The following is a 26,815-nucleotide window of genomic DNA, read 5'->3' on the forward strand; positions in this document are numbered from 1 at the left end:
TCTACAGTGATTGTATCAACAAACTAGTGTCTCATTGGGAGAAATGTGTTTGTCGCCAGGGTGACTACATTGAGAAATAAATATATAGACATGAAAAATAAAGGTGCAGAATGTTGAAAACATTTGTTTTATTTGAAAAGATTAAAGAGTTTTCATTTAAAAATTTGGAGGTGTTACTTTTCAGCATTCCCTCATAACTGGTTTATACAAATGCAGCATCACTTTAATAATAATATGACAAATCACATTCCATATGTGTAAGATGTTAACTCTGACTAGATACCATTTACCCACAAGGTATGTAACTCAACTTCTGCATCACCACAGTTACCCTAAACACTGTTATTTTGTGAAAGTCCGTTCATCCATTATAATGTCAGGTATTTACATCACAAATCCATCTGACGATGCTGTTAAAGCTAAGAATTTAGCGACCAAGATAAGAGTACATTGTACCAAACATGGTTGCAGACTCAATGAAAGTCTATGCCCAAAGTAATAAAATTTAATAACATTCTCAGTAAAGCACTTCCAGACAAAGATTCTAAATCTATAAACTTTAATAACCTCACTTCCTTTGTATAACACAAATTAATTACAAAAAAACTTCGCTTCTTTTCATCCAATGATCACAACATCCAGCTCCCTTGCATCTCATAATAGCACTAACAAGGGAACCTCCCCATCGCATCCCCCTCAGATTTAGTTATAAGTTGGCACAGTGGATAGACCTTGAAAAACTGAACACAGATCAATCGAGTGAACAGGAAGACGTTGTGTGGAACTATGAAAAAAATAAGCAAAATATACAATCTGAGTAGCCGATGCACAAGATAGGCAACGTCAAGGAGAATATGAGTTCAGGAGCGCCGTGGTCCCGTGTTTAGCGTGAGCAGCTGCGGAACAAGAAGGCCCTCGTTCAAGTCTTCCCTCGAGTGAAAAGTTCAATTTTTTATTTTCAGACAATTCTCAAATTTCAGGCACTGACACACAATCAACTTCGCTCTCCAAAATTCCTGGACATGTTCAGATTTGCTTGGACATATGCAGGATTTGACAGTCTACACACGGAAAAATTTGAAAACGTTGAAAACATATGTTTTGACAGAGCACAGGGAAAACTGTGCGACTGTGAAACTGTTGCATTCGTTTGTTGTAGTTTATGTGACAAACTCATATGTTTTGATCACTTTTTTGGGAGTGATTATTACATCCACAAGAAAACCTAAATCGGGCAAGGCAGAAGAATCTTTTTACCCATTCGCCAAGTGTAGAAGTTAGGTGGGTCGACAACATATTCCTGTCATGTGACGCACATGCCGTCACCAGTGTGGTATAGAATATATCAGACGTGTTTTCCTGTGGAGGAATCGATTGCCCTATGACCTTGCGATCAAATGTTTTCTGTTCCCATTGGAGAGGCATGTCCTTTCGTCTACTAATCACACGGTTTTGGGGTGCGGTCGCAAAACACAGACACTAAACTTGTTACACTGAACAGAGACGTCAATGAACGAACGGACAGATCATAACTTTGCGAAAATGAAAAAAGGAAACTTTTCACTCGTGGGGAGACTTGAACCAGGGACCTCTCGTTCCGCAGATGCTCATGCTAACCACGGGACCACGGCGCTCCTGAACTCATACTCTCCTTGATGTTGCCCATCTTGTGCATAGGCTACTCAGAGTGTATATCTTGCTTATTTTTTCCATAATTCCACACAACTTCTTCCTTTTTTCTCGGTTGATCTGTGTTCAGCTTTTCAATGCCTATCCACTGTGCCAACTTATAACTAAATCTGAGGGGGGTGCGATGGGGAGGTTCCCTTGTAAGAAACATGTCAGTCAAAGCTCCCGTTCACTTGCTCATTGATAGGATCCACTAACTAGGTACACTCCGAGTAAATGAGTGCCCGTCCACTAGCTCAAGCCATGATCAGATTGTTCAAGAGCTTGGATGTTATTACAAGATATGATCTGGGGAGTGTACTCCCCAGAAACCTGACTCACCAGGGAACCAGACATGCTGATCAGCTCTACGCAGAGCATTTTTTAATATCTTCAGACATGCACTGAGCATATGAATGTGCAGAAATAGCTCAATCTCATTGAAAAAAACACACACACACACACACACACACACACACACACACACACCCCACAGAGAGAGAGAGAGAGAGAGAGAGAGAGAGAGAGAGAGAGAGAGAGAGGTGCACACATTGAGCACACAATTCAACACGTTTTCATTGCTGATCAGCTATTTTCAAACTATGGAATACCATAAGAAATAATGTCATATTCATGGTATGTATTCTCTAAGGATACTCCTGCAGGACACTTTAACCGAATATATACTGCTCTGTTGTTTCTAGTCTCAATATTCCAGTTTGGTCAACAATATGCTTAATGTGCTAGTGCATAAAACGCTTCCAGACAATATAAATAATAGAAGTTTAACACACTTTCCTTTGCTGCTGTTGAAGATCTACAAAGACTTGTTAAAAATTATCTTGCTTTTCTTAACAATGTTGCAAAGTGACTGTCACACTGTATCGGGACATCCACCTCTAGCACTACTTTTCCTGAACAGTAGTAGTTGATACCAGTATTATTTTTCACAGTTTGGACATGTTAATATTATCTCAGTTGCTTTTCTGATGACTTTCATATAATTTCATACACAATATGCTATATTTCAAGCTAAAATTTATGAAAAGGAATTCCTTTATTAATCGATAAGAACTAGTTCTCAATGTACAGTTAAAATTATTTTTTTTTTAGAAACATTTGAAATTACGAATTATTTGCACACTAAAAATTTCTATTATTGATTTCACAAACCTGTACTGTTTACTAAGTTTATTTCTGGATTCATTTCTGAAATACTAATCAAAATTAATAATGTAATGAAAACTAGTAGGAATTCATTTGTTCAGAAAAATCGTAAACTCTTTTGAATATTGTTATTTCACATATTTTTGTATAATAGATGCGAACAATGTAATTTCTGCTTTGTTAATGTGAAAAATCAAAATACTGTATGATATACTAAAATGTGAGAAAATTCTGTGGAAATTTACATAAAAAATTTTGCAACAACAATCTTCCAATTTATTTAGTTCAAACCAACTGTGAGGAACTGATGTTAGATTTTCAGCTTTGAGAATCAGACCCCTAGACAAGAACAACTGGAGCCATCTCAACATGAAAGTTTATTGTAATCTTTGCTCCTCTTAAATCTTCATATAAAAGACTTTGCTTGTTAATTACTCAGACCGGGCACTGTTTAATGTGGACAGTACATGGAAGAAGGAAGGAGAGAGAAGATTACAACACATATACCAAAGCAGTCTCATGCAGATATGACAGCATTTCGAATTTGCATAACTGTACTAGGAAACTAATACAACAAAACCATAAAGCAAACAGCAGTTAACTTGAAGCTATGTACTGCAGAAGGGGAAGGTCTGGGACTGTAAGATGAACAAAGTTGTTTCCTTTTTAATTATGACTAATTGTATAACAGAGAATCTGTGTTTGTTGTACATTTGCTGATATCTCCAAAATGAGTTATTCCATAATTGCCCATTTCCATCTGCACCTCCACAGATACTGAAATCACGAACACCAACATTTGTCAATCATCCGAGTTTGCTCAGGAAACAAACACTACTTACCATCATTTTATGACTGCTGATTCTCCAGTCAGTTTAAATCTGCGTGAAGATTGGTGCACTGAGGCAGAATTTGAATAGAGATGTTTATGTAAGAATAAATGTAATTCAAGCTTTCTACATCTATTTCTTACAACATTTAAAACCACTGATATTTAGTAAATATTACAAATCACAATATATTCGTGTTACTATCACTATTATTTTTCTCCTCATCTTCTTATTCACCTTACTTTACAGACACAAAATGAACTGTTGGAGACTACATGATGAAAACACATACACAATAAAACCAGAAGTGCTACATGTTAGGCCCACAAATATATTTGGCAAGCAGATAAATAAGGAAATATTTCAATCAAATGAATTTCTAGCCCTTACAATCTGTTCAGAAACCCAGTACAGAATAAAATATTAAATAAGGTTCAATAGAGAATGGTCTGATTCTTATGGAGAGAAATGGATTGGTAACCATTTATGTTTGTGCCGAGTGCTGCTGGCACATTAATAAAACCATTGCTACCTGGAACTAGCTTTCTTCCTGGTGGTGGTGCAACTACAACTTCTATTTCTTGAAAGTCTTTCAATCTCCGTATGTCTTTATCCTTACGGAGAACTGTGTCTGGAAGCTTACGTAACCTCAACACTTGGGTAGCATTCACACCCAATTCATCACAGCACACACGTAAAAGTTTGTTGTATGTTAGCTCACTGTGTGGCAGCTCAATTTCTATGAAATCCAGTTCACCACTATTTGCAACACGGGCTTTGAGCACCAATTCTGGAAAAATAAATATGTAAATGTTTGTAATCATTAATTAAACAAGATTTTCATGTTTGAGGCACCACTTTATGTAAGCATACTGCATCCAATCACCTTCAAAATGCACCTGTAACTGTTATTTTCGCAACTTTCATCAATTTTCACACTTTTTAATCTGTTTATCTAGCAAAATCAGATCTTCTGTAAAAAAAAATAAAAATTTCTAAAATTACCTACAGATTTTAAATTTATTGAAAGTTATAGAGAATGTACCTCCGGCACTGTTTTACAGGGGAGTTTAAATAAGATTGTCAATATGTTTACAGCTGCAACTGAATGAAAAAATAGTAAAATGCAAATCATGGTCACAGCTTTCTTACAACTTTTGCATTTTAACTAATGGCCTCAATATTTAGAATACAAAATATCTTTTCTGGAAGTGTTTCTCTCTCTCTCTCTCTCTCTCTCTCTCTCTCTCTCTCTCTTGGTGGCTTACCACTACCTTTCAACACTGAATGGACCCGTAGTACGACGACTGCTTCTAAATTTTGTGTCCTTGTGGGAGCAGGAGTAGGAGCACATCAATTAGCCAATTTCAACATGTGGTCATTTTTTAGGACTTCTCTATGTAACACACTTGCATGTGTATGGGAAATTCAACATATCTTCTTTATTTCTTAATATTTCTACACCAAATTTTGATCACCTTCAAAGTATTCTCCATTGACCACAACACACTCCTTCAAATGATCCTTCTATTTTTCAAAACAGTTTTTAAATTTACTTATCGGGATGTTCTTTATGCCTTCCAGAGATTTTTGTTTTACCTCCTCCACAGTGGCAAAACACTTTCCTTTCATGTCCCTTTTGAGTCAGGGGAACACAAAAAAATCACATGGGGATAGATCTGATAAGTAGGAGGTGGGAGGGAGGGCTGTGGTGGGGGTGGACAATCGGTGTCATGCTGTTTTTGCTCAAAAACTGCTTCACGCAGAGGGCAGTTTGGGCCAGCGCGCTGTCATGATGGAAGAACCAATCGCCTAGGCGCCAAAGATCTGCCCTTTTCTTCTGGATACTATCCCTCAATCTTTTCAAAGCCTCCACGTAGAACTCCTGGTTGACAGTTTGACCTAGGGAAACAAACTCCATGTGCACAACACCTCTGCAAACAAAGAAACAAATGAGCATTGTCTTGATGTTGACTTCACTTGGTGAGCTTCTTTGGCACGAGGAGAGCCACTTGTCTTCCACTGGCTTGATTGCTGCTTTGTTTTGGCGTCGTACCCATAGCACCATGATTCATCACCAGTAATCACCTTGGAAAAAAAATTCATGGTCCTCTTTGAGCTGATTTTGAAGCTCAAAACATGCCTGAAGTTGACACTCCCTTTACTCATCTGTGAGAAGGTGAGGGACAAATCTGGCTGCAATCCTTCTCATGTGAACATCTTCAAATAAAATCTTCTGAATTGAACTCCATGATATTTCAGACGTCTCACAAGAGTTCATCAATGGTTAGGCATCGGTCTTCTCGAACGAGGGCATTGATTTTGGCAACGTTTTCATCACTTCTTGATGTTGAGTGGAGTCCTGAATGGGGTTGGTCTTCAACTGACATTTCTGCCTTTTTAAAATGTGAAAACCACTCATAGACTATGGTCTTACTTAGGGCAGCATCTCCATAAGCAGTCTTAAGCATTATTACGACAGTTTCCGCAGCAGATTTCCCCAACAGGAAATCAAGTTTCACAGCCACACGTTGCTCTTGACAATCTGCCATCATGTTTTTGCCGAAATGGAAAAAGTTGTTTTACTAAGAAAACTCTTATGGGTGAACCAACACACTCACAGCCACCCACTTTCGCGCACTGACTCAGGTGGTGTAACCGTAATGGATACATGGTCGAACAATAGGTTCCCCCACCCCCTCCCCCTCCCCACCGCAGCCCAATTCCCGTTACTTATGCATCCCCCCTTGTACATATTTTCTCCAATCTTCTATGTAACATCCTTACATGTTTACACATTTTCTCTACTTTTTCACAATGATGTACACTCTGTCATATGCCAAGATAGTAAACAGTTTTCCATTCTAGCAACCAACATGCTATCACTGGAGAAATAATATCCTTGCGTGGTTCTCTTCACTTCCAAAAAGAAGAAGAAAGTCCTGGGTGCTAGATTTGGTGAATAAGAAGGCATATGTGGTACAATTTCTTAGCCTAAGTGTGAAAGTTCCTTGAGTGGAGTGAATGAATGCTTTGTAAGGCAGACCAAATGCAATCATTACCGATTTCTTCTGCTTCATTTCAGGATCCATGAAACTTCCTGACAGATTAAAACTGTGTGCCGGACCGAGACTCGAACTTGGGACCTTTGCCTTTAACGGGCAAGTGCTCTACCATTCTCATTCGGGATCAATGATCGGTCTGAATATTTGGCTGACTCCAGAGTCCAAGTCAATGAGTTATGAAACTTGCACTGTTTTTCTGCAAGTTCACTACTGTACCACTGCCAAGCAGCTGGTGTGTATGAAGACACTGAAAAACAATTGTGTATTGAAGAAACTGAGGGGGAAAAAAGACAAAAGTTGCATAATTGAGGTTTATCAGCCCTTGACCTAGGTTTCGAATAACTGGTTACAAAAATTATTTTTAGAAACATAACAAAATATTAGTAATAGAAAAAAATGTATGAATTATTTTATACCCAGAGTATAACAGTAAATCTATTGCATTTTAGTAGCCTTGTAGAGGAAGTTTCTTTCTTACTTTAATGTAAAATGCTTTTATGTAACACAAGCAAGGCACAGTTCTTGCCTGCATGTATTTAGTGCCCTCTGCAGACCAATTTTTCCTGGCTTCTTGAACCTGTATATTTGAAGAGTTGGCCTTTGCCTCTGCCATGATGTACACCTAACTTATGAAAATATTTTAACCTGTGACTCCTGCAATAATTTTATTTTGACAAGAGCCTCTACCAGTTGGCAATTATTCTGAAGGATGCTAAATGTAATCTGACTGCTATCTAAAGCCATGGCACGTAATAATTCTTGTTTTTATGTCCATTTTATGCATGACAAGGGCCACTCTGCTTCAACTAATCTAATATACCACCATGTGATGTAACAAGTGAGTACGCTTACCTCACAAATATTTTTCTGGTATTAATAGTTTGTTATGTTTGAAAAATAATTTTAGTAACCATTTATATATGCTTTTACGACCCACTCATTCTGAAGAAGATATTTTTGGAAATATTGAAACCTATGTCAAGGGTTAACAAATCCTTTAATTTGCAACCGATTAACTGATTTTTTCAACATCTTCAGATTTACACAGCTACTGAATCGTAGCTATCTTTAAGATTTTGAAATTGTGTATTGTGTACATGGAGTGGAGAAGCACATTCAAAATGCAAGTAAAGCCGTACTTTGGAGCTTATCGTGGGGCTATAAATATGGAAATGTGTTAGTAATGTGGAATGACATAAAATGTTTTTCTGTGTTTAGGCAGTGTGGTATCAATAAGACATTTATGAAAGCACATTCTCTTCAAAACAAATTAGAATAGTCTTTACTGACATGTTTGTACAGGAAGTCGAAATCAGGAAAAGTTCAAACAGATATCACAGCCAATAATTCCAAATGATCACATCATTTTACTGTCACCACTGATGTTTATTTGTTAAGTAAAAAAAGGCAATCAGGAAACTGAAGGACTGCTGCCGCTGTTGTTGTTATAGCTGTTCGTCAAGGACAGAAAATTATCATAATGCAATTTCCTGATAATGCAACAGTTTTAGGCAATGTGAAAAGGAACTGGGTTTTGTGCTAAATGTAATGGAACATGTTCTAGCTGTAGTGAGATCATTCATGAGAATTAGCCAATAATGTCCAAGAATGTAAAACTCGTGCCTAGTTATGAATGTATTAATACGGGTCTGAAATTTGTAAAGAAACTCACAAAAAAATTACAATTAACTCAAAACACCACACAACACGAGGCAAGTATTCAGATATATTCTTAAGCAGTTCCTTTTGAACTTAACCACATCAGGTCACAATTCATTTCTCATGTTAAAACTGGAAAAAAATCACCACCTTAGTAAAGGGGTGGGGGATGGAAGGGGGGGGGGGGGGACGAGAACCAATTCCCAGTTGATATCATGCTATCCTGCTGTTAATGCCAGTCACTTTTTGAGTCCTAGTATTGCTGCAGCTGTCAAAAGGCTGCCTTTTTTTTTGCCCTATGTGTTTAGTTTCATAGTGTTTCATGACTATTTATAATAGACTGTGATAACTGTCACTTTCTTACATATTTAATAAGGATGACACCTTGAATCCCAAATGACACACACAGCATAACCTTCCCATAAAAGATGGGTGGGGGGGGGGGTGTTTGTATTTTCATAGTTTGTTCCAACATTTTCCCCACTGCGATAAGATGTTTGGAAAACTCTTCTTCCTTGTTCTTACACATTTTCAACATTTTTTTGCTGATGTCATGTCGCTCCCTTTGAATAGACATGGTAAATTAGGGACCCACTGGAGCAACATGTTTCTAATCTTTAGTTCAACATGCAGGACCCTACACTAATATGAACTACTCCGTCAACTATCTGGATGGTAATATACCTGTCAGAAAACAGCAAAGTTTCCAGGTTTTGTGATGGTTCTTCGTTCCTCAATCATAGATGATCTGCTACTTTTCAGTGTGTTTTCCAAACCTGTGAAAAGTTTTCCTCTTCATCACAGTCTCATAAGCTGGAACATTATCCACACACATTATCACTATTTCATTATGAATTTATGCCACCAGTTTCCCTTCAACCTTCCAAATGCAAATGATGAGTCTTTTCACATGCCTTGCTTCTTTGTTCCCGCAATGTCGCAAAGAAGTGCAACTCAGATAGAGTTGCGCAAACAAAAGAAAAACACACTGTGCTTCCCACGCACATTCAAATACTCACACCTATTCCCCAACATAGGTATGAATTTTGTTAACACCTCTTGTATATATGGCTTTGAGATCAAAGATTTAAATATAGATTTGACACTAAGTGTGGTTTCCAATATTATGAATTATTCGCATTTTACTGTGATCTCAACTAATTCAATCACAGTATTACTAAGCCAATGTTTACAGTGTATGTGAAAATTTGTTATCTGCAGAAATTTGTTCCATCTTGCATATTTAAACATTCAAGGGTGGTTTAAAAAGTTCTCTGAATCACCATGAGACGTCAGCACTAGCGCAACGACTTGTTCACGTGATATTTGTTGGACTGTTGCCTGTAAACACGTGCCACGTCAGTGCTCTTTGAAGAGAGCTGTGGCGGTGACGTGGCTCTGTTGTTCCTGCTTGGTGATTTGCAAGAAAAAAAAAAAAAAAATCAGTATTAGGGCAGTGATTAAGTACTTCATAAAGAAAGGTACGAAAGCAAAGGACATTCATGCCGATTTCCAGAATACACTGGGGGACTCTGCTCCTTCATATTCAACTGTTCCCAAGTGGACAAATTAATTTAAATTTCGTTGGGAGAGCTTAGATGATGATCCGCACAGCGGTCAGCCGAGATCTGTCACTACTCCAGAAATCATTGCAAAAGTGCACAAAATGGTCATGGAGTATCACTGATTGAAAATGCATGAAACTGCTCACGCTTATCAGATGTCATCTGAAAGGTATTTCACATTTTAACTGAAGAAGTAGAAATGCAAAAATTATTTGCAAGATGGGTGCCGCGGCTGGATCAAAAACGCATGAGAATGGACATATGGGAACAATGTTTGGCTTGCTTTGAGAGAAATGAACACAAATTTTTGTGCTGGTTTGTGACCACAGATGAAACTTGGGTTCACTACTATACCCTATAGACAAAACAACAGTCAAAGCAATGGAAACATGCTGATAGAATCTAAGTTGTTAAAAAAAGGGCATTCGGTCAGGAAACGGCAAACTGTGAAAGGTTGATGATAATGAGAACAAAGTGGTGGGGCAGCACCACTTAACAAATGGCCGGCAGTGCCCAATACGCAACCTAGCTAAAATGATTTTCTTGTGGCGAGAAGGCCGAGAGGAGGTCGGCCAAGCTGCTGGGAGAGGTTTAATTCCCTGAAGCTTGTTTCCATGAAGGGCTTGTTTCCAGTGGTAATGCCAAAGTGACACCACCTGCTGACGGATGGCAACATAGGGGTCATTGTAAGGAATGGAAAGACTAGCATCCTTGGAAGTAGCCTTGTTTCCTGTCACACTGACACAACCAGTGACCACATAAACATCCCAGCGGCTCCATCAAGAGTGACTGAGTGAAAGCTTTCCTGGACCTGTTGCACTAGGGATGGATGGTGCACAGTGCACACAGGCTCTGAGAGGCACTGACAGAGTCAGAGCAAATGACATAACTGAAAATCCTGTGCCACCAGAATTACTGTGTGGCCTGATACAGGGCGAAGAGTTCCGCTGTAAATACTGAGCCGTGTTCCGGAAGCCGATACTGAAAATCATCAGGGCCAATAACACCCACAGTCTGTCAGAGCCATCAATGTACACAAAAGTATTATCACAAAGTTACGTGTGAAGGTTGAAAACTTGCAGCAATAGAGCAATTGATTGATTGATTAATTGAGAGGGTTTATGGGGCAAATGGCGAGGTTCTCAGTCCTGCAATTCCAAAATTCCTCACAGAAGAAAGAGGGTCCGCTAATAATGGACGATCCAGTCAGGGGAGTCAAACTATAAAATAATGAAGTTAAAACACACACAGTAAAAGTATAAAAGGTGAGGCCAAATCTAAAAACTGGAAAAACAGAGTGGCTTTTACATGGGAGAATGGTCATGGGGGCCCAGACTGAGAAGACATTAAGAGAGGTCCCAACCACAACCACCCTGTACCTGCTCCAGGAGGAAAGCAAAACTTTATATCTGGAAATAAAAACCACTTTCATGGAGGAAACTGAGGACTAGTTCAACCATCTGTGAATTGTCTGCTAATATTAAAATGAAGGAATCTGGAAGACTATACTTGGCACAACGGGTCAAAAGAAGCGGACATTCCACCAATATGTGGGATACCATCAGTCTGGCTCCACAACCACATTATGTGGTGGTGCATTAGGTATGACAATGGGCCTGGTATGGCCAATACGTAAACGGCATAAAACAGTGGACTCATTCTGAGAGGAGTGGAGGGAAGAGTGTTAAACTGCAGTAGACTCCTTGATTGTGTGGAATTTATTACTGTGAGCAGCAGCACACCAGATGTCATTCCACTTTTGGGCAAAGAGAATTTGACAGTTATCCGCATACCCACAACTGGAATCATGAAAGCGAATGGAAGGTAAGTATCTGCTTCTCTAGCCAAACAGTCAGCCAGGATGTCATCATGACTTGGGACCCAGAGAAAGACAACTGAGCATGTGGCATGGCCAAGGGCGGAGAGAAGGTCATGGGTAGAAGAGACCAAAGGATGACGAGAGTAGCATTGGTCAATAGCCTGCAGGCTCCTAATTTGAGTTGGTACAAATTAAAACACTGTGGAGGTAGGCCTGAGAAACAAAATGGAGGGTTCTGGGAATGGCAAGATCTGCTGTGCACACACTACATGATCCCAGCAATAAATGGTGTTCTAAGCCAATAGGAGAGGTAAGAGTGTATCCCACCTTATCTATTGTCTTAGAACCATCAGTGTAGAAGATGGTGGCACCCTGGAACCCTGCAAGGATGGCATGCACAAGAGACCGGGAAATCATGGGCACGAAAGAGACCTTAGGACCCTGGAATAGGTCGGTCCTAATCCGTGGTCGAGGCACCATGAAAGGGGGGAGTGTGGGAGGAAATACATGGGACACATTCCAGTGAGTGGAGATTCCGACAGACAGGACTGAAGTGCATTCCAATCGGAAATCCCACCCGTGGGTGGTTGTCACGAGGGAGACATCCCTCGTTTGTGAAGAGGACAGGGTACACGGGATGATCAGGAAATTGGCAAATAGCAATTGTGTCAGAAACAACAAGATGGCTTCATTGTATTTGTAGAGGGGGAATCCCCATTTGTGCGAGGAGACTCAACAGGCCTAGAGCGAAAGGCACCAATAGCCACACACACCCAACAATGGTGAACAGGATCAAGTATTTGCAGAATTGAAGCTCAGCTCTTGAGCCCGTAAACCTACCATAATCTGTCTGTACGAGGCCAGAGCACAGTCAAGATGGAGAAGAGTTGTATGGCCTGCATCCCAATATGTGAGGACCAAAAGGTGGAAAGTGTTAAGATTCCACATGCATGTAGTCTTTAGGTGGTGAACATGGGGCAGGCGCATCAGCTTTTTATCAAAGATAAGGCCCAAGACAGGGGACTGTGCTACAATATTGAGGAGTTGATCACCTAAATGAAGTTCTGGATCAGGGTGTACTGTGGGTCTACGACAAAACTGCATAAACCGCGTTTTAGAGGGAGAAAACTGGAAGCTATGGGAGTGGCCCACACAGAGGCCCATTGGATGGCACCTTGGAGCTGGTGCTCAGCAGATGCTACCGACTGGGAGCTGCAACAGATGCAAAAATCATTGACACACAACGCTGGGGTAACCACAGGCCCAACAGAGATAAAAAAAGCCATTGATTCTATGACGAAGTGTGTGACACTTAACACAGAACCCTGTGGGACATCTTTTTCCTGAAGAGAAGAGCCAGTAAGATAAAAATTCATGGATAAAAATCTGAAGGGGGCTACAGAAGCCTCAGTCATGGAGCGGAACTGAAATGTGATGGCACCAAGCCATTTCGTATGCCTTGTGTAGGTCAAAGAATATCGCAACAAGGTGCCAGCGGTTAGTAGAAGCCTGTCGGATTGCTGTTTCCACTCTGAGTAAATGGTCAGTTGGAGATCGTCCTTCCCAGAAGGGACGGAAGGTCCAAGGCATCTGAAGCTAACCATCGTCTTGAGCAGTTTACAAAGTACATCCTTCAGGCTAATCGGGTGGTAGCTGTAGAGATATGTTGGGTTCTTCCCGAACTTATAGACGGGAATAACTATACTGTCTCGCCATCGCAATGGGAAAGCACCAGTGAACCAAATGCGGTTGAAGACCCTGAGGAGATCTTGCCTCTGGGCAATGTCCAAGGGTCGGAGAATCTGGTTGTGGATGGAATCCAGGGCCAGGGGCTGTGTCACATGACGAGGTAAGAACCTGCAAGAATTCCCATTCAGTGAAGAATTTATTATAAGGGTCAGTGTAGTGCAGGTTGAAACAAAGGCTGGCTCTGTTCAACTCGGCATTTCTGCCAGAGAAAGGGTAGCAGGATAGAAAGAGGAAGCCGAGGCCATCGCATGCTCTGCAAGGACCAATGGACCCGTGCACAGAGCATCTTGGAGCTTAAGTCCCTAGCCCAGAAGGCTACAGAGCTTGGACCAAATCTGCGATGAAAAGGCATACGTCCCCAGGGAGGAAACTTAGTGCTCCCAGCATTCCTTTTTACTCAGCTTAATACGGTAACGAACCTTAGCATGGAGACGCTTAAAAGCAAGGACGTTAATCTGTGAAGTGTGTTGTTTAAATTACTGCAGCAACCGTCGGCAGTCCTGGACAGCAACTGCTACGTCCTTGGTCCACCCACGGTACCGGCCGATGATGACGGGGACCTGAGGATAGCAGGACAGCAGTGCCGGCAGCATGGAGAATAGTGGCAGAGACATCTTGCATGACCGCATCAATGCAATTCGAGAAGGAGGTGTCGAAGTGCACAGCAGATATATATAAAGGCCAATTGGCTCTGTGGAATGCCCAACATGGGGGTCCTGTCTGCCTGAGTCAGCAGGGGAACAATAGAATCACCAGAAAGCAGTCACCGTCACAAAGATAATCATGGGATGACCAATGTAGAAAAGTTACGAGAGCAGGAGAGGAGATCATGAGATCGATAGTAGTAAAGGTGCCATGAGCGGCACGTAAGTGGGTAACGGAACCATCATTGAGAATACACAAATCAAAGTCTGTACAAAATGGTCAATTAGGAGGACCCACCCTGTTGATGTGGCACTCCCCCCACAGTGAGTGGTGGGCACTCAAGTCTCCAAGGAGGAGGAACAGGGGAAGGAGCTGCCGTATTAAGGTAGACAGTTAAACATATGGGAGTGGCCTACCTGGAGGGAGGTAGACATAGCAAACGGTGATTGCCAGGGTCATTTGCACTCTAACCACTATTGCTTCCAGGTTGGTACAAAGGGGGATGCAGTTACTAATGACATCAGGGTGAACCAAAGTGCAGATCCCGGCAGATGCTACCCCAGAGCTGGTGCGGTTCTGACAGAATGCCCGATAACCACGAACGTTGCAGAGTGGTCATCATGGGATTGTGTTTCTTGAAGAGCAAGACAGAATGCTGAATAGGAGGAAACAAAATATTGTACTTCTGCCAGGTGATGATAGTAATTGTTGCAGTTCCACGGGATGATCATGTGGTGAGATTTCAGGTTAGACAAAGAAGCCGAGAGCAGGTCATGTCACTCGGTCAGTGGTCATCACCAAGGATGGGGTGACATCCATAAATGGATGGGGTGACATCCATAAATAAGACATCAGACTCAGGTTGTGAGGGGGGAGAAGGCATCTGCAAGAACTGGAACCGAAAGAGAGCATGCAACCTTGTGGCGTACAGATGGTGCATCTTGTGGCTGAGTTGTATTAGAAGGCTTCTGGTCTGACAGATGCTGTGGAGAGCAGTCCCAGTGGGGAGTCCCATCACTGGCAGGGGCTGAAGAAGGGGGGGGGGGGGCACTTCTTCAGCTGGGGAGGTCACGGGAACTGCAGGGAAAGGGGAGGGGAGGATGGGACAGGGCTGGTGTCAGGAAGTGGTAGTAGGAGGAAAAGATGTAACAAAGGCAGAAGTTGAAGAAAGTGACACTGGAAGCAGTCTCTCTCATTTTTGGCAAGCCCCAGCATAATACAGACGATTCTGGGACTTGTACTCTTGAATCTTCTTTTCTCTCTTGTAAGCAGGGCAATCCCACAAGTGAGAGGAGTGGTGGTCGTGACAATTGACGCACACAGGTGGCGGAACACTGAGGCTTCCCTCATGGAGTGGGTGTCCAGCCACCACACATAGGGTCTGTTGTACAGCAGGAAGACCTATGCTCAAAACGCAAGCAACGAAAGACCTCATGGGTCGTGAGGTGTATGACTTCACGTCACATCTGTAGCATATAACCTTTACCTTCTCTGGGAGGATGTCCCTTTCAAAAGCCAGAATGAATGTGTTGGTATTGGTGACCACAATTCCTCATCAGTTTGCAGGATGAGATCCCTATGAAAAATCACAGCTTGGACCATATTTAGAGACCGGTGAGGGCTAACAGACACCAGGACATCGCCAACATGATCACAAGAATGAAGAGCTGCAGATTGGGCAGCAGAAGCAGCTTTGATCAACAGGGAGCTCAACCGCATCTTACTAAGAGATTGCACTTCACCAAACTTGTCCTCACTATTCTCCACAAAAAACAATGGCTTTTTGGTGGTTAATGTTTGTTTGTTTTGTTTTAGGGCGCAAAAAACAACTGGGGTCATACGTGCCAAAATCAAAACTATACAACAAGGGACGGAATAAGAGACACCTAAAAAAAGGCACGTGGGAAAAGGGCTAAAAAAACCTCATACAAAACTGGAGGTGCAAAACTAAAAATTAAATGGCCTTCACCATATTGCTTCGGCAGATAAAAAGTAAAATGCGGTCGACAGCCGACACGTCATTCGCTAAAACGGCTGATAAATCGGATGGCAAACCCAAGCTGGAACGTAAACTGGTAAAAAAAAGGTCATTCCAGCAGGAAGTGGCAGACAGTTAAAATTTGGGCGCAATGCGTACAAAGTGGTGGGGCAGCACCACTGAGCAAATGATGATGGCTAAAAAGGCAGTGCCCAATACACAGCGAGTTAAAATAATACCCTCCTCCTGGGAGTGCCGAGAGGAGGTCTGGCAGTGAAGATGTCCCCATCTGTCTGAGTAAAGATGAGGTGGCGCAAAAAGTGTATCGATATAAGAAGGCAAGCCTGGCCCTCCTCTCATATTGTAGCCAGGGAAGGGAAGGCTGGAGGGTCATACGAAGCAGAATTAAATGATCCTCCACCATCTGAAGAGATGACCATTTGAGAATGACCAGATTTTTGCAGCTTGATACGCTTCATGCGCCAAGAATCCAACCTCATACCATCCATTTCAACCATGGGCACCATCCAGCCACAGCAAGGGCCGCCTGGCATGGCTGCCATTGCCGGGAGTTTTAGGAAGACAGGCAACCACTCCTTGGCATATGTAGGGAGGGAACTGCTCAGATATCAGTAGTGTGATCCTGTGTTGTCAGGGGGTTTAGCCAGATGGGTACATAACGGGTACATAACAGCCGCACCACACGGACTGACTACACATGCTGGTGACCTAGCAGGGGGGAGGGGGGGCTACAGCAGGGAGGGAAGAGGAATCCATGTCGTAAACACTAGGGAGGGTGTAGTTCCCCAAATGGCTCACACTAAAACAGAAAATTTAGAAGTGGAGGTTAAACATCAAGCAGGGACCTAAACACCAAAAAGGATGAAAGAGAACAGGCACAAGGAACAGAATAGCAAGCAAAACAGGGAACCTGGTGGATAGCCAGATTGATATATATCAGAACACCGAGAAAGGGGAAGAGGGGGCAACAGTGAAGGAGCGAGGATAGGGAGAGATGGTCAGGGTGAAGGAAAGGCAGCCAGAGAAGGAAGAATGGGCTGCAACAGCTCAGGGCCCTCCTGTCTGCCACGCACGAACTCATGACAGAACCACAGGTCTCCTGGGGGTGGCGATAGAGTGAGTCTGGAGTAGTGTCCTTCAGAAGGAAATGAAGTACAAGGGGAACACGGACCGCCACACAAAGCCAAGGTGGAAGGTGGTGAAGGATTCACACTCATCGGGAAAGTGGCAGGTAATGTGAAGTTACACTGCCGCAACAATAGCCGAGAGCGAACTCCAGGAGGTAATAGAGAGGAGGGATGCACCCCATACTTGCAGTCAAAGGAGTCTTTGAAGAAGGAGGCATTGGATGGGTGGCCAGGCATTGCAGACAAATGGCATGGTACCCACATAGCAGAATGTCACGTCAGTTTGACAGCGATAGTTCAGCAGCTTCTGCATAGAGACTCTCAACCAGTAAAAGGCACCAGTGGTCAAATGGATGCCACAATGGTGGGTTGTATTTAAATGGCATAAGATGGATAGATGTGCAGCTGCATAAACGAAACTCCCATGGTCTAGTTTTGAACGGACAAGTGTTCAGTACAAACACTCTCCAGGAAGTACCGCTGAGGATCCGTAGGACATTGAGGGACCGGGTACAATGGGCACCTAGGTAAGACATGTGAGAAGACCAAGAAAGTTTCCTATCAAGCATAAGCCCCAGGAATTTCATAGTTTCAGTGAATGGAAGGGCAACAGGTACAAGATAAAAAAATGGTGGAAGAAACCCATTGTACCATCTAAATTCAGACAAACAGTTTTGTCTGTGTAAAAGTGAAAGCTACTGTCGATGCTCCACAAGTAAATACAATCAAGACTTTGCTGAAGATGTCACTCAAGGAGACAAGTCCACAGAGAACCTGCAATAGACCACAAAATCATCAACAAAAAGGGAGTCGGTGATGCCTTATGAGAGACAGACCATAATAGGGTTAATGGTGTAGCAAAGAGGACGACACTTAGGACAGAACTCTGAGGCACGCCATTTTCCTGGATAAACGTGTCCAACAAGGCAGAACCCACATGTACCTTGAAAACACGATCTTTTAAAAATTCCTGAAGGAAATGGGGCAGGTGGTCTCAAAAGCCCCACATGTAGAAACTGCAGAGGATGCCAGCCCTCCAGTAGGTATTGTGGGCTTTCTCCAAATCAAAAAAACACAACCAGTCTAGTATTTCTGCAGGAAACCATTAATGACATTGCTGGACAAAGTGATGACATGGTCAACTGCAGTACAGTGCACTCAAAATCCACACAGTTAATTGGGAGACTCAAGCCACCATACCAGCCGGGCACAAATCATACTTTTCATCACCTTGCAAACACAGCTGGTGAGAGAAATGGGGCTAGAAGAACAATATTTGTTCTTACCGGGCTTAGGTATAGGATTGACCGTGGCTTCATGCCAGCATCTGGGAAACGTGTCCTCTGTCTAGAAGCGACCACACATATGAAGGAGAGAGCTAGAGAAAGGTGCTGCAACATCTGAATGTGAACATTGTCCAGCCCTGGGGCAGAGTATCGAGATGAAGTGAGAGCACGATCTAGCACCCTCATAGTGAAAGCGGCATTTAGCACTCACGATTCTAAGAGGAGAAGGGTATTGGCCGAGCTTCCTCCACTCGAAATCTACGCAAAATAATGGCCCAAGGCGATGGAGATGGCAACAGCATCCACTATGACATTCCCTGCTGTAGTCGGGTCAGAAACTATGGAATGGACCTTGGTCCCAGACACCATCAGAGGTTGGCCCACAAAACGGAAGAGGGAGTGGAACTGTTAAAAGAATTAGTAAACAAAGGCCATCTATCGTTTTCACTACCTCGAAGACTGCAACAACACTGTGCACACAACCGTTTATAATGAATGCAGTTCACCATTGTAGGAAGACAGTTAAACGTGTAGAGAGCGTGTGTGTGCGCGCGAGCTGTGTCGCAGGATGCCTCAGTCTGCCAAGTGAAAGAGACACAGTGCAGTCAAGATGAAGTGCGAGGAATGGAACATTCTGTGGCATTAATAACAACATTTGTAAGGTATCACAACTCGGGAAATGTTCGTCAAAGGTCACCAGGAGGAGTAAAGCCTCTAGTTGGCCTTATAAAACTTGTATTTGGGTTTGCATGTAAGTAGTGTACAAGTCAGCAAATGGATAGCACACGGGAAATCGCCAGTTGAGTACATTTCAGAGAGAAGAGACCATGCAAGACAATGGGCAAGCTGGGCAATTCAGAATGAGAGGTACGAATGGAAATAGGTGTGTGTGGAGTCTAAGAGGAACATGGTTGCTCCAGTGTTAAAGCAGATAAGGTGATGTTGGCTGAGAAAGTCAGCCAAGAGGGCACCACTCTGATAAGTTCTGGAAGAGCCCCAAAGGGGATGGTGCAAATTAAAATCACTAAGCAGCACAAAGGGGTGAGGGAGTTGACCAATAAGCTGGAAGATGTCTGCCATGGTAACACTGAATGATGGAGGGATGTAGATGGTACAAAGAGAAAAGGTGAAGCAAGGAAGGAAAATGTGTGGACTGCAACAGCTTACAGCCGGGGTTCAGTTAGACAGTTTGACTACGAATGCCATCCTTGATGAGCAGCACGATTTGCCCACGAGATGGGATGGCATCCTTAAGGGGAAGGTCAAAGCAGACCGGAAAGAAATGTGAGAGGTCAGAGCGGTCATGAGGACTCAATTTTATTTCCCGGGGGCAGAGAACAAGCGGACACTGTGATTCCAAGAGCAGCTATAATTCCTCCTTGTTGGCTCTAAGGCCACAAACCTTCCCTTGGAGGAGAGTCATAACAGAGAAAGGGGTCAAAGGAAAAATGGAGCATCACCTCAGCAGTTGCCCAGTGCCAGCCTTCGAAGACACTCTGCTACAGGGCACAGAGGCAACACAGAGGTCAGCCAGGTGAGGGTATGATGCAGCGACACAGTTGAAGATGATATGCGTGTCGGCAAAGGAGATCACTTGCCTCTGTTTGATTTCTTGGAGCCTTTGCAGTTGGCAGATGGAGATTCAGATGTTTGTTGGCTGGAGGGGCGTAAAAAGTTTTTGCGGGAGTATTCTTTCCATCCTGCCTGAACTGCTGGTTGTTTAGCAAGTGGTTTCACTGTGTAAGGCGAAAATTTGGTGGCTTGTTGCACAACTGGAGGAGGAGGAGATGGGATGCTACTGCGACACTGGGCGATTTTACAACGACAGTGCTGAATATGAGTTTGCAAACCTGCGTGGCCATGTCGTTCATGGAGCCAGGTTTAGTGAGAATGGTGCTGTAAGTGACAGAAGGTGAACCACAGGGCTGCCAACTACTTACAAGTGACAGGGTAAGGCATTTTTTCCTTCACCCAGATCTCCTCGATGGCCCACTCATTGAGGCACATGCAACAATCTCAGGAGGAGGCTGCATAGTTGCCATTGCATTTCATACAGCAGGAAGGAGGTGGGCAATCACCCTCGTGAGCATCCCAACCACAAGTAACGCATTTGACTGTGTTTTGGAAGGACATTCAGGTGTGGTTGTAATGATGACACTGGTTGCAAGGCATCAGGTTCGGAATGTACAGTCAGACTGTGATGGCTTCATAGCCTGCCTTGATCTATGATGGAAGCAATACTCTATCAAATGTGAGGAAAAAAAAGAGTGCTTGTGGGCACTAAATATGCATCAACCTTCTTCATCACATTATGGACTGCAGTGATGTGCTGATCAGAGAGGTAAGTTTGGATTTCTGCCTGTGTCAGACCATTGAGCAGCCTAGTGCAAATAACACCATGCTAAGAATTTAGCATTTGATGGCCTTGACACAAACAGGGAACCCATGGAGGAAAGAAGTGGCAAGCAGTTTTTGTGCCTCAGAATCACAATCAGTCTGCAAAAACTAAGTGCCACTGCGTAAATGACAGCAGGACTTCACAGCCACAAATTGCTTCAACATCTTTCTGAATAATAAGTGGATTAACTGTAGCAAAGGACAGACCGTCTTCGGTATGTGACACCACGAGGAAGAAGGTGCAGCTAAGAGGGTCTTTCAATTGTCAGCCTCATACCGTTTACATTTAGTAGACATAGGATGAGAAGATGATTGGCTCACTGCGAGAAAATCCCTACGACTGTCAGTCTCTCTGATGGTTGCTCCCTGCAACTGGGAGCCCCCCCCCCCCCCCTCCTCCTCCTCAGAGGGCCAATCTCAGGTGATTGCTCCTGACGCAGCGACCAATTAGCAATTTTGGAAGGTAACAGCTCATACATCATCCCTCCCTGGACCTGGCCTGTATCAGGGAGTTCGCAAAAACCCTACCTGTCAACCCGAGGCTGGGAATTACGTGGTATCCATCACCTGTTACACATCAAACATTTGGGCCGGCCTTCAGGAGCACACAGGACACAGGGAGGAAGAAGAAAAAGCGGAACCTCGAATGCCGAAGTGGAGGAAGGATAGGAGAAGAGTGGGGGGGAGGGGGTGAGGGGGGGTGGGTGGGGGGGGGGGGACAAACAGTGCAGGAACTGTTCTGGTGTCAGAGCACTGAAATTCAGGACATATTCCCAAAAGTATCTCAGACATGTTCCCCAAGGGAGGGGAAAAAGAATAGCAGGACAGACAGACATGGAGGACAGAGTGCTGCAAAGGCTGGGGCCCTGTGGTAGCCAAGCTTGACATACCAAACAGAGGTGAGCTGCCCTGGGTGGGAGTTAAAACGCGATGCGGAAAGCACGCTCACCATTTTGAAGAAACATTTTCCAGATTGGTTAGTTGAGTTGGAGGAGGGGACCAAACAGCGAGGTCATCAGTCCCATCGGATGGGGGAAGAAATTCGGCCGTGCCCTTTCAAAGGAAGAATCCCAGCATTTTCCTGGAGCGATTTAGGGAAATAACGGAAAACCTAAATCAAGATGGCCAGATGCGGGTTTGAACCGTCATTCTCTCAAATGCAAGTCCAGTGTGCTAACCATAGCACAACATCGCTCAATCTTTTTCCAGGAGAGAGGTGCCCCACCAAACCTGCAAGCAGTCAATGAGGCCAAAAAGCCCTATCAACAAATTAATTCTGATTACTGTCCATAGTCAGGCCCGCCTCTTTAGCTGAGTGGTCAGCAAGGCAGACTGCCATACAGGTGAGTCAGGTTCGATTCCTGGTACTGCCAGGGGTTTTTGCATGTTGGGAGGACCGGTACAGGATGTACTCAGTGTCATGACGCCAACTGAGGAGCTACTGGACCAAAAAGTAGTGGTTCCTAAGTCACGAAACCCAACAATGACCAGGAGAGCAGTGTACTGAGTCTGTATCCCTCCTTACCACATCTCATGTCGCTACTGCCACAGGATGACTTGGCAGTCGTTCACACCCGATTGACCCATCAGAGCCAGAATACAGAACCAATGTTAATAGTGAATGTGTTTGAAATCAGTTTCATTATAAAATTTACAACAGTAGTTGTCTGTTCACTGTAAGGAGGTTCTTTTTTTTTCCACCACCACAACAGATGAAATTTTGCAACTCTGGGAATTCTTGCACTGACACTGCAGTATATCTAGATGCTTGTGAGCTCTGTGGTCGGCAACAGGGATTTGTTTCTTACGCTAAACACAAGGCACAATAAGTTCGTAAAAAATATGTGCAACATATTTAGTCAGATGAAGGTAGTTATAGACAAGTGCAGATTTTCATACTCAAATTGTCCTTGCAAATCCTTTAGTCTCTGCAGGAATACAATAAACCCACTTAATTTTATTACATGGTTATCATTCACTGAAACGAGTGGAATAGCATTAGATGTAAAGACGACATAGGCCAGTTCACTTCTTCCAGCCATTTGTGTGTTTTAAATCACTTCCCCAAATCAATTTAGGCAAATACTGAGAATTTTCGTATCATCAGGTCATAGCCAATTGGATACTCTTTACTGCCTGGATTCCTAAAATTTTTAGAGTGAAAATCCTAATAATATAAGCTCATAATTATTATTTTATACCTCATGTTTCATTGTTCCATATCTTTTCTTTTAATGAATTGTGGGCATGTTAAAACACTTTTCCTATTTCCATTTAATAATGTTTTACAGCATTATCATACCCTGAGACAAGCTGCCACTGAGGAATAAATGTATGTTAAATGGGGCAGTGTAACAGGGATGATGTGTCAGAGCCCATTCTAGAACCTCCTGCAGAGAGTTGGGTTTAGAATGTCCTGAACAAGCGCTTCCAAGTATGAGGTCTCCTTAGTACTGAATCAGCTAATGCTGGAATGAGATTGTTGTCAGAATACAACAGTAACATTCATGTGTAATACTGGAACGAGAAATAATTTACACTGTCCATCACTCCTCTATAGTGTGGCAAAGAAAGGCGTGGGGCATTCAGCCATAGAAATCTTTGACCATCAACCCATTGTCAAAAAATTTAATATATAATAAAATTAACTTCAAACAATAAGTAGGATCATATCTGCTTGACAAACTGCTATGCCACACAAAGAATTCCTGAAAGTGTGCATGTGGATGTGCGTGTGGAGAGAGAGAGAGAGAGAGAGAGAGAGAGAGAGAGAGAGAGAGAGAGAGAGAGAGAGAAAAATCACTGTCTGTGTGTTAAAAAAATAATTTACAATATTTACAATCACCTTCAGGAATCATGTAAGTAATCAGCATGGTGAATATTTTCCACTATTGTACTTAAATTGTAGCATTGTCTCATTCCATATCATAATGAGCGATCGCAATTATGATCCATGAAACAGCTAAATAACTCTGCCATGTGGCTTGATGGCTCAGTACACTGTTGTCTAACTACAAATCCAAAGGGTCAGAGTTCATTCTTCAATCAATTCTAGAGTATTTTTCCTGTCCACTAACCACTCTTTCATCTCTGGCTCATTAATGTGAAAATCGCAAGTTGCACTGGGTTGGAGATCACGTTAAACTATAGGTCCCCTGTAACTGGCTGGGTATGTCAGTTCACAGGCCAAAGCCAAGAATATACTACCTCCAAAAGAAGCCGACTTAGTAACGAACTGTAGCTTCAAACCAACCTTCAGGTTAAGGGTCACATAACAGAAACATATAAAAGGAATACATTTTGTGGACTTACATTTGTTCGCAGTAACAAATATCAGTGCGCAAAAATCTTTCATTTCAGTTTATATGTTTTCAGTTGCATGCACATTATAAATTTTTTTTGTAATTATAACTTGTCCATACAGCAAACTACTTAAGGATTCTAATGGAGTAGCTATAGGAGCAGACAACGTGCTGCTCCGTTGGATGATTGAAAGAGGAACATGCCTTACAAAATGTTGCAGAACATTGTGGACTAACAAAGCAAGAAACCTCAGATTCTATTGTATCAACATCCAACAACAACCTTTATTTGCATATGCTATTGACAACTGCAACACTGTAAAATGAAATGCAGCCATCTGAAGATAAGCATAATGGCCAAATACCTGTCATGGCAACAAAGTAAAGCTTGTTAAATGTATTTATGGCTTGTTTTAGCCCCCCCCCCCCAAGAATCTTTAACACGACAGTTGTTAAAAATCATGGTTAGCAAGCTGCTATAGCATTTCTATTTTTCAACATATACTCCACATAACACTACACAGTGTAGTTCTCTTTGCATCATATATTAAGATTTCTTCCCCCTCCAATTCCTAAACACTTTGCACAACCTTCTTACTATTACTACCAGGATCAATGCTACCAAATACTGTCTTCAGGTGCATTACCCCAACAGAATAAATGGTTGAGAAAGCAGGCTATCTTGTTTTGTCTACATGTGAACACAGTAACATTATGCAGCTACATTCCAATTAGATTATCAATGGGATGACCCAATTTTTAGCAAATTATGCATCTCAGTTCCAAGAAACATTGGTATAACCATTACCATCTATTTGTGGTATTTTGATGTCACTGTCTTTTGTTTGGAATTACATTTTGTGAGAGCTGATTTAAGATCAAAAGAGAGTCTACTGTAAACCAAAGGTAGCATGTTCTGGAATTCTCTTCATGTAGTCTATTATGTCTGACAATTGCAAATTTATCTTAATGTCAGTGTCATTGACAAACATAACTATGCAGAGATATATATTTCATGTCTGAAATGTGAACTTCAAACTTAATCATTTAGCTGTCAAAATGGAAACAGATATAAATTGTTTTTGTCATGATACCATTACTGACAAACATGTTGACAACTGCTGCAAAATCTAACATGTGTTTAAACAACAGTAGGGCCTAACTTAATACCAAAAATAGTCAGTCACCCTAATGATTTCTTTCACAACTATGTCGTTCATAAGCATAACTCCTAACAATAATATAATTTGCGTTTACATCTTAATGCATTTCTATCAACCTTTGGCAAAAACAGAACCCAAATTGAAAGGCGAAAAAATGTGTCCTTAATATTATGGAAGATGTAAATCTTACCATCACAGATTGCACCACTATGCTGGGCAGACTTTGAAACAGCTGCATGCACTGGCACACTCGAATTTGAAAGCCCGGAGTCTGCAGCAGGAGGCTTCCTTGAATTCATGGTGATAAGCGTTGGGTTCTTCAGATAATTGGGTACTATTGGTAGCTGTTGGGTGGAATCTTGGGCATCAGTATTAGACGGCGTTTCCAATAGTTTACGAATTTCTGCGCTACTACATAAAGCTGCAGGTAGTTCGCCCTTGTTTGTCAAAATGTTCTTGTCAGCTCCATTTGCGAGCAACAGAAGTACTATATCTTTGTAACCTCTTTTCGCAGCCCAATGCAATGCTGTCCTAACCAAGAAACAGATAAGGAAATATCAAACACTGTTACGTCAACATTGACAGTTGTAACCTCACTGGGAAATAACATCTTACCAGCCGTTGATTTTATGTCGTGCGTTAACATCTAGGGTGCCATTACTCAGAAGCAGTTCTACTGTTTCTATGTCACCTATACAGGATGCTTCCCTCAATGACTCTTCTCGCAAAGAATCATGCTGCACATTTTTCACTAATTCAGTGTTATGATTTTCCGCTGTATGACTAGCATTCATCACATACACACAGCAACTCAAGTCACACAACACCTACTGTTGCAGCAGCTGCACAAAATTAATCCCCCGATTTTTCTTTCACAGATCTTGCCAACCTCTACCTACTACAGCATCCTCAGAGAAAAAAAAATCGCCGACAGGTTTTGTCGATAGGATTTGCTAAAGGCGAGAATTCATTATAATTCGTACAAATTAATGATCATATTTTAACAGTAACATACGATATCTCACAAATAAACTGTGACATTTATTAGCAGACCACGCATTGTCACATCTGCGTGATTGTGGGCTCATTAGCTTTATTTCGAGCGGCAGAAACCAGACGTTTGTGTCATTACCATACGGTTTAACAAGGTAAACCATTTGCTATGTAAGATTTTTATTGTATAAAAACGTGGAAACGATGATCAAACTTAATTATTAAATCTTAGTAATTGTCAAAAAACTCGCGCGAACAAGGACTGAATATCACATACAGTGGCTTACTTCTGTCATTTACAATCGACTCTCGATAATTTTACACTCGATAATTCGAAACTCTCAATAATTTGAAATTTTGTTACTGCTCCCTTGAAAAAAT

At 42.3% G+C, this 26,815-nt stretch overlaps 1 protein-coding gene across 2 annotated transcripts; it reads right to left on the reverse strand.

Annotated features, from left to right (window-relative positions):
- Nucleotides 1–3,760: 3,760 nt before the first annotated feature.
- On the reverse strand, nt 3,761–26,342 carry LOC124777531 (ankyrin repeat domain-containing protein 40-like). Of its 2 annotated transcripts, none has more exons than XM_047252979.1 (3): nt 26,057–26,342; nt 25,632–25,972; nt 3,761–4,455 (listed from the first exon to the last, which is right to left on the reverse strand). In XM_047252979.1, the coding sequence occupies exons 1-3, from the start codon at nt 26,233–26,235 to the stop codon at nt 4,100–4,102; spliced, it is 876 nt and encodes a 291-aa protein (XP_047108935.1). In that variant the 5' UTR covers nt 26,236–26,342; the 3' UTR covers nt 3,761–4,099. The 2 variants fall into 2 exon arrangements, with proteins under 2 accessions (XP_047108935.1, XP_047108936.1); XM_047252980.1 differs by having other exon boundaries at nt 25,632–25,967; nt 26,057–26,225.
- Nucleotides 26,343–26,815: the final 473 nt, after the last annotated feature.

This window comes from Schistocerca piceifrons, chromosome 2 (assembly GCF_021461385.2).
Source record: "Schistocerca piceifrons isolate TAMUIC-IGC-003096 chromosome 2, iqSchPice1.1, whole genome shotgun sequence".
NCBI lineage: Eukaryota > Metazoa > Arthropoda > Insecta > Orthoptera > Acrididae > Schistocerca > Schistocerca piceifrons.

What these genes read in the sequence shown, in the direction of transcription:
- LOC124777531 (XM_047252979.1), bottom strand. Translation starts at nt 26,235, where the DNA reads ATGAATGCTAGTCATACAGCGGAAAATCATAACACTGAATTAGTGAAA. An exon ending in CGACATAAAATCAACGGCTG is followed by an intron (nt 25,973 to 26,056) that starts GTAAGATGTTAT and finishes TTTCTTGGTTAG; the next exon opens with GACAGCATTGCATTGGGCTG. An exon ending in TAGTGGTGCAATCTGTGATG is followed by an intron (nt 4,456 to 25,631) that starts GTAAGATTTACA and finishes TTATTTTTCCAG; the next exon opens with AATTGGTGCTCAAAGCCCGT.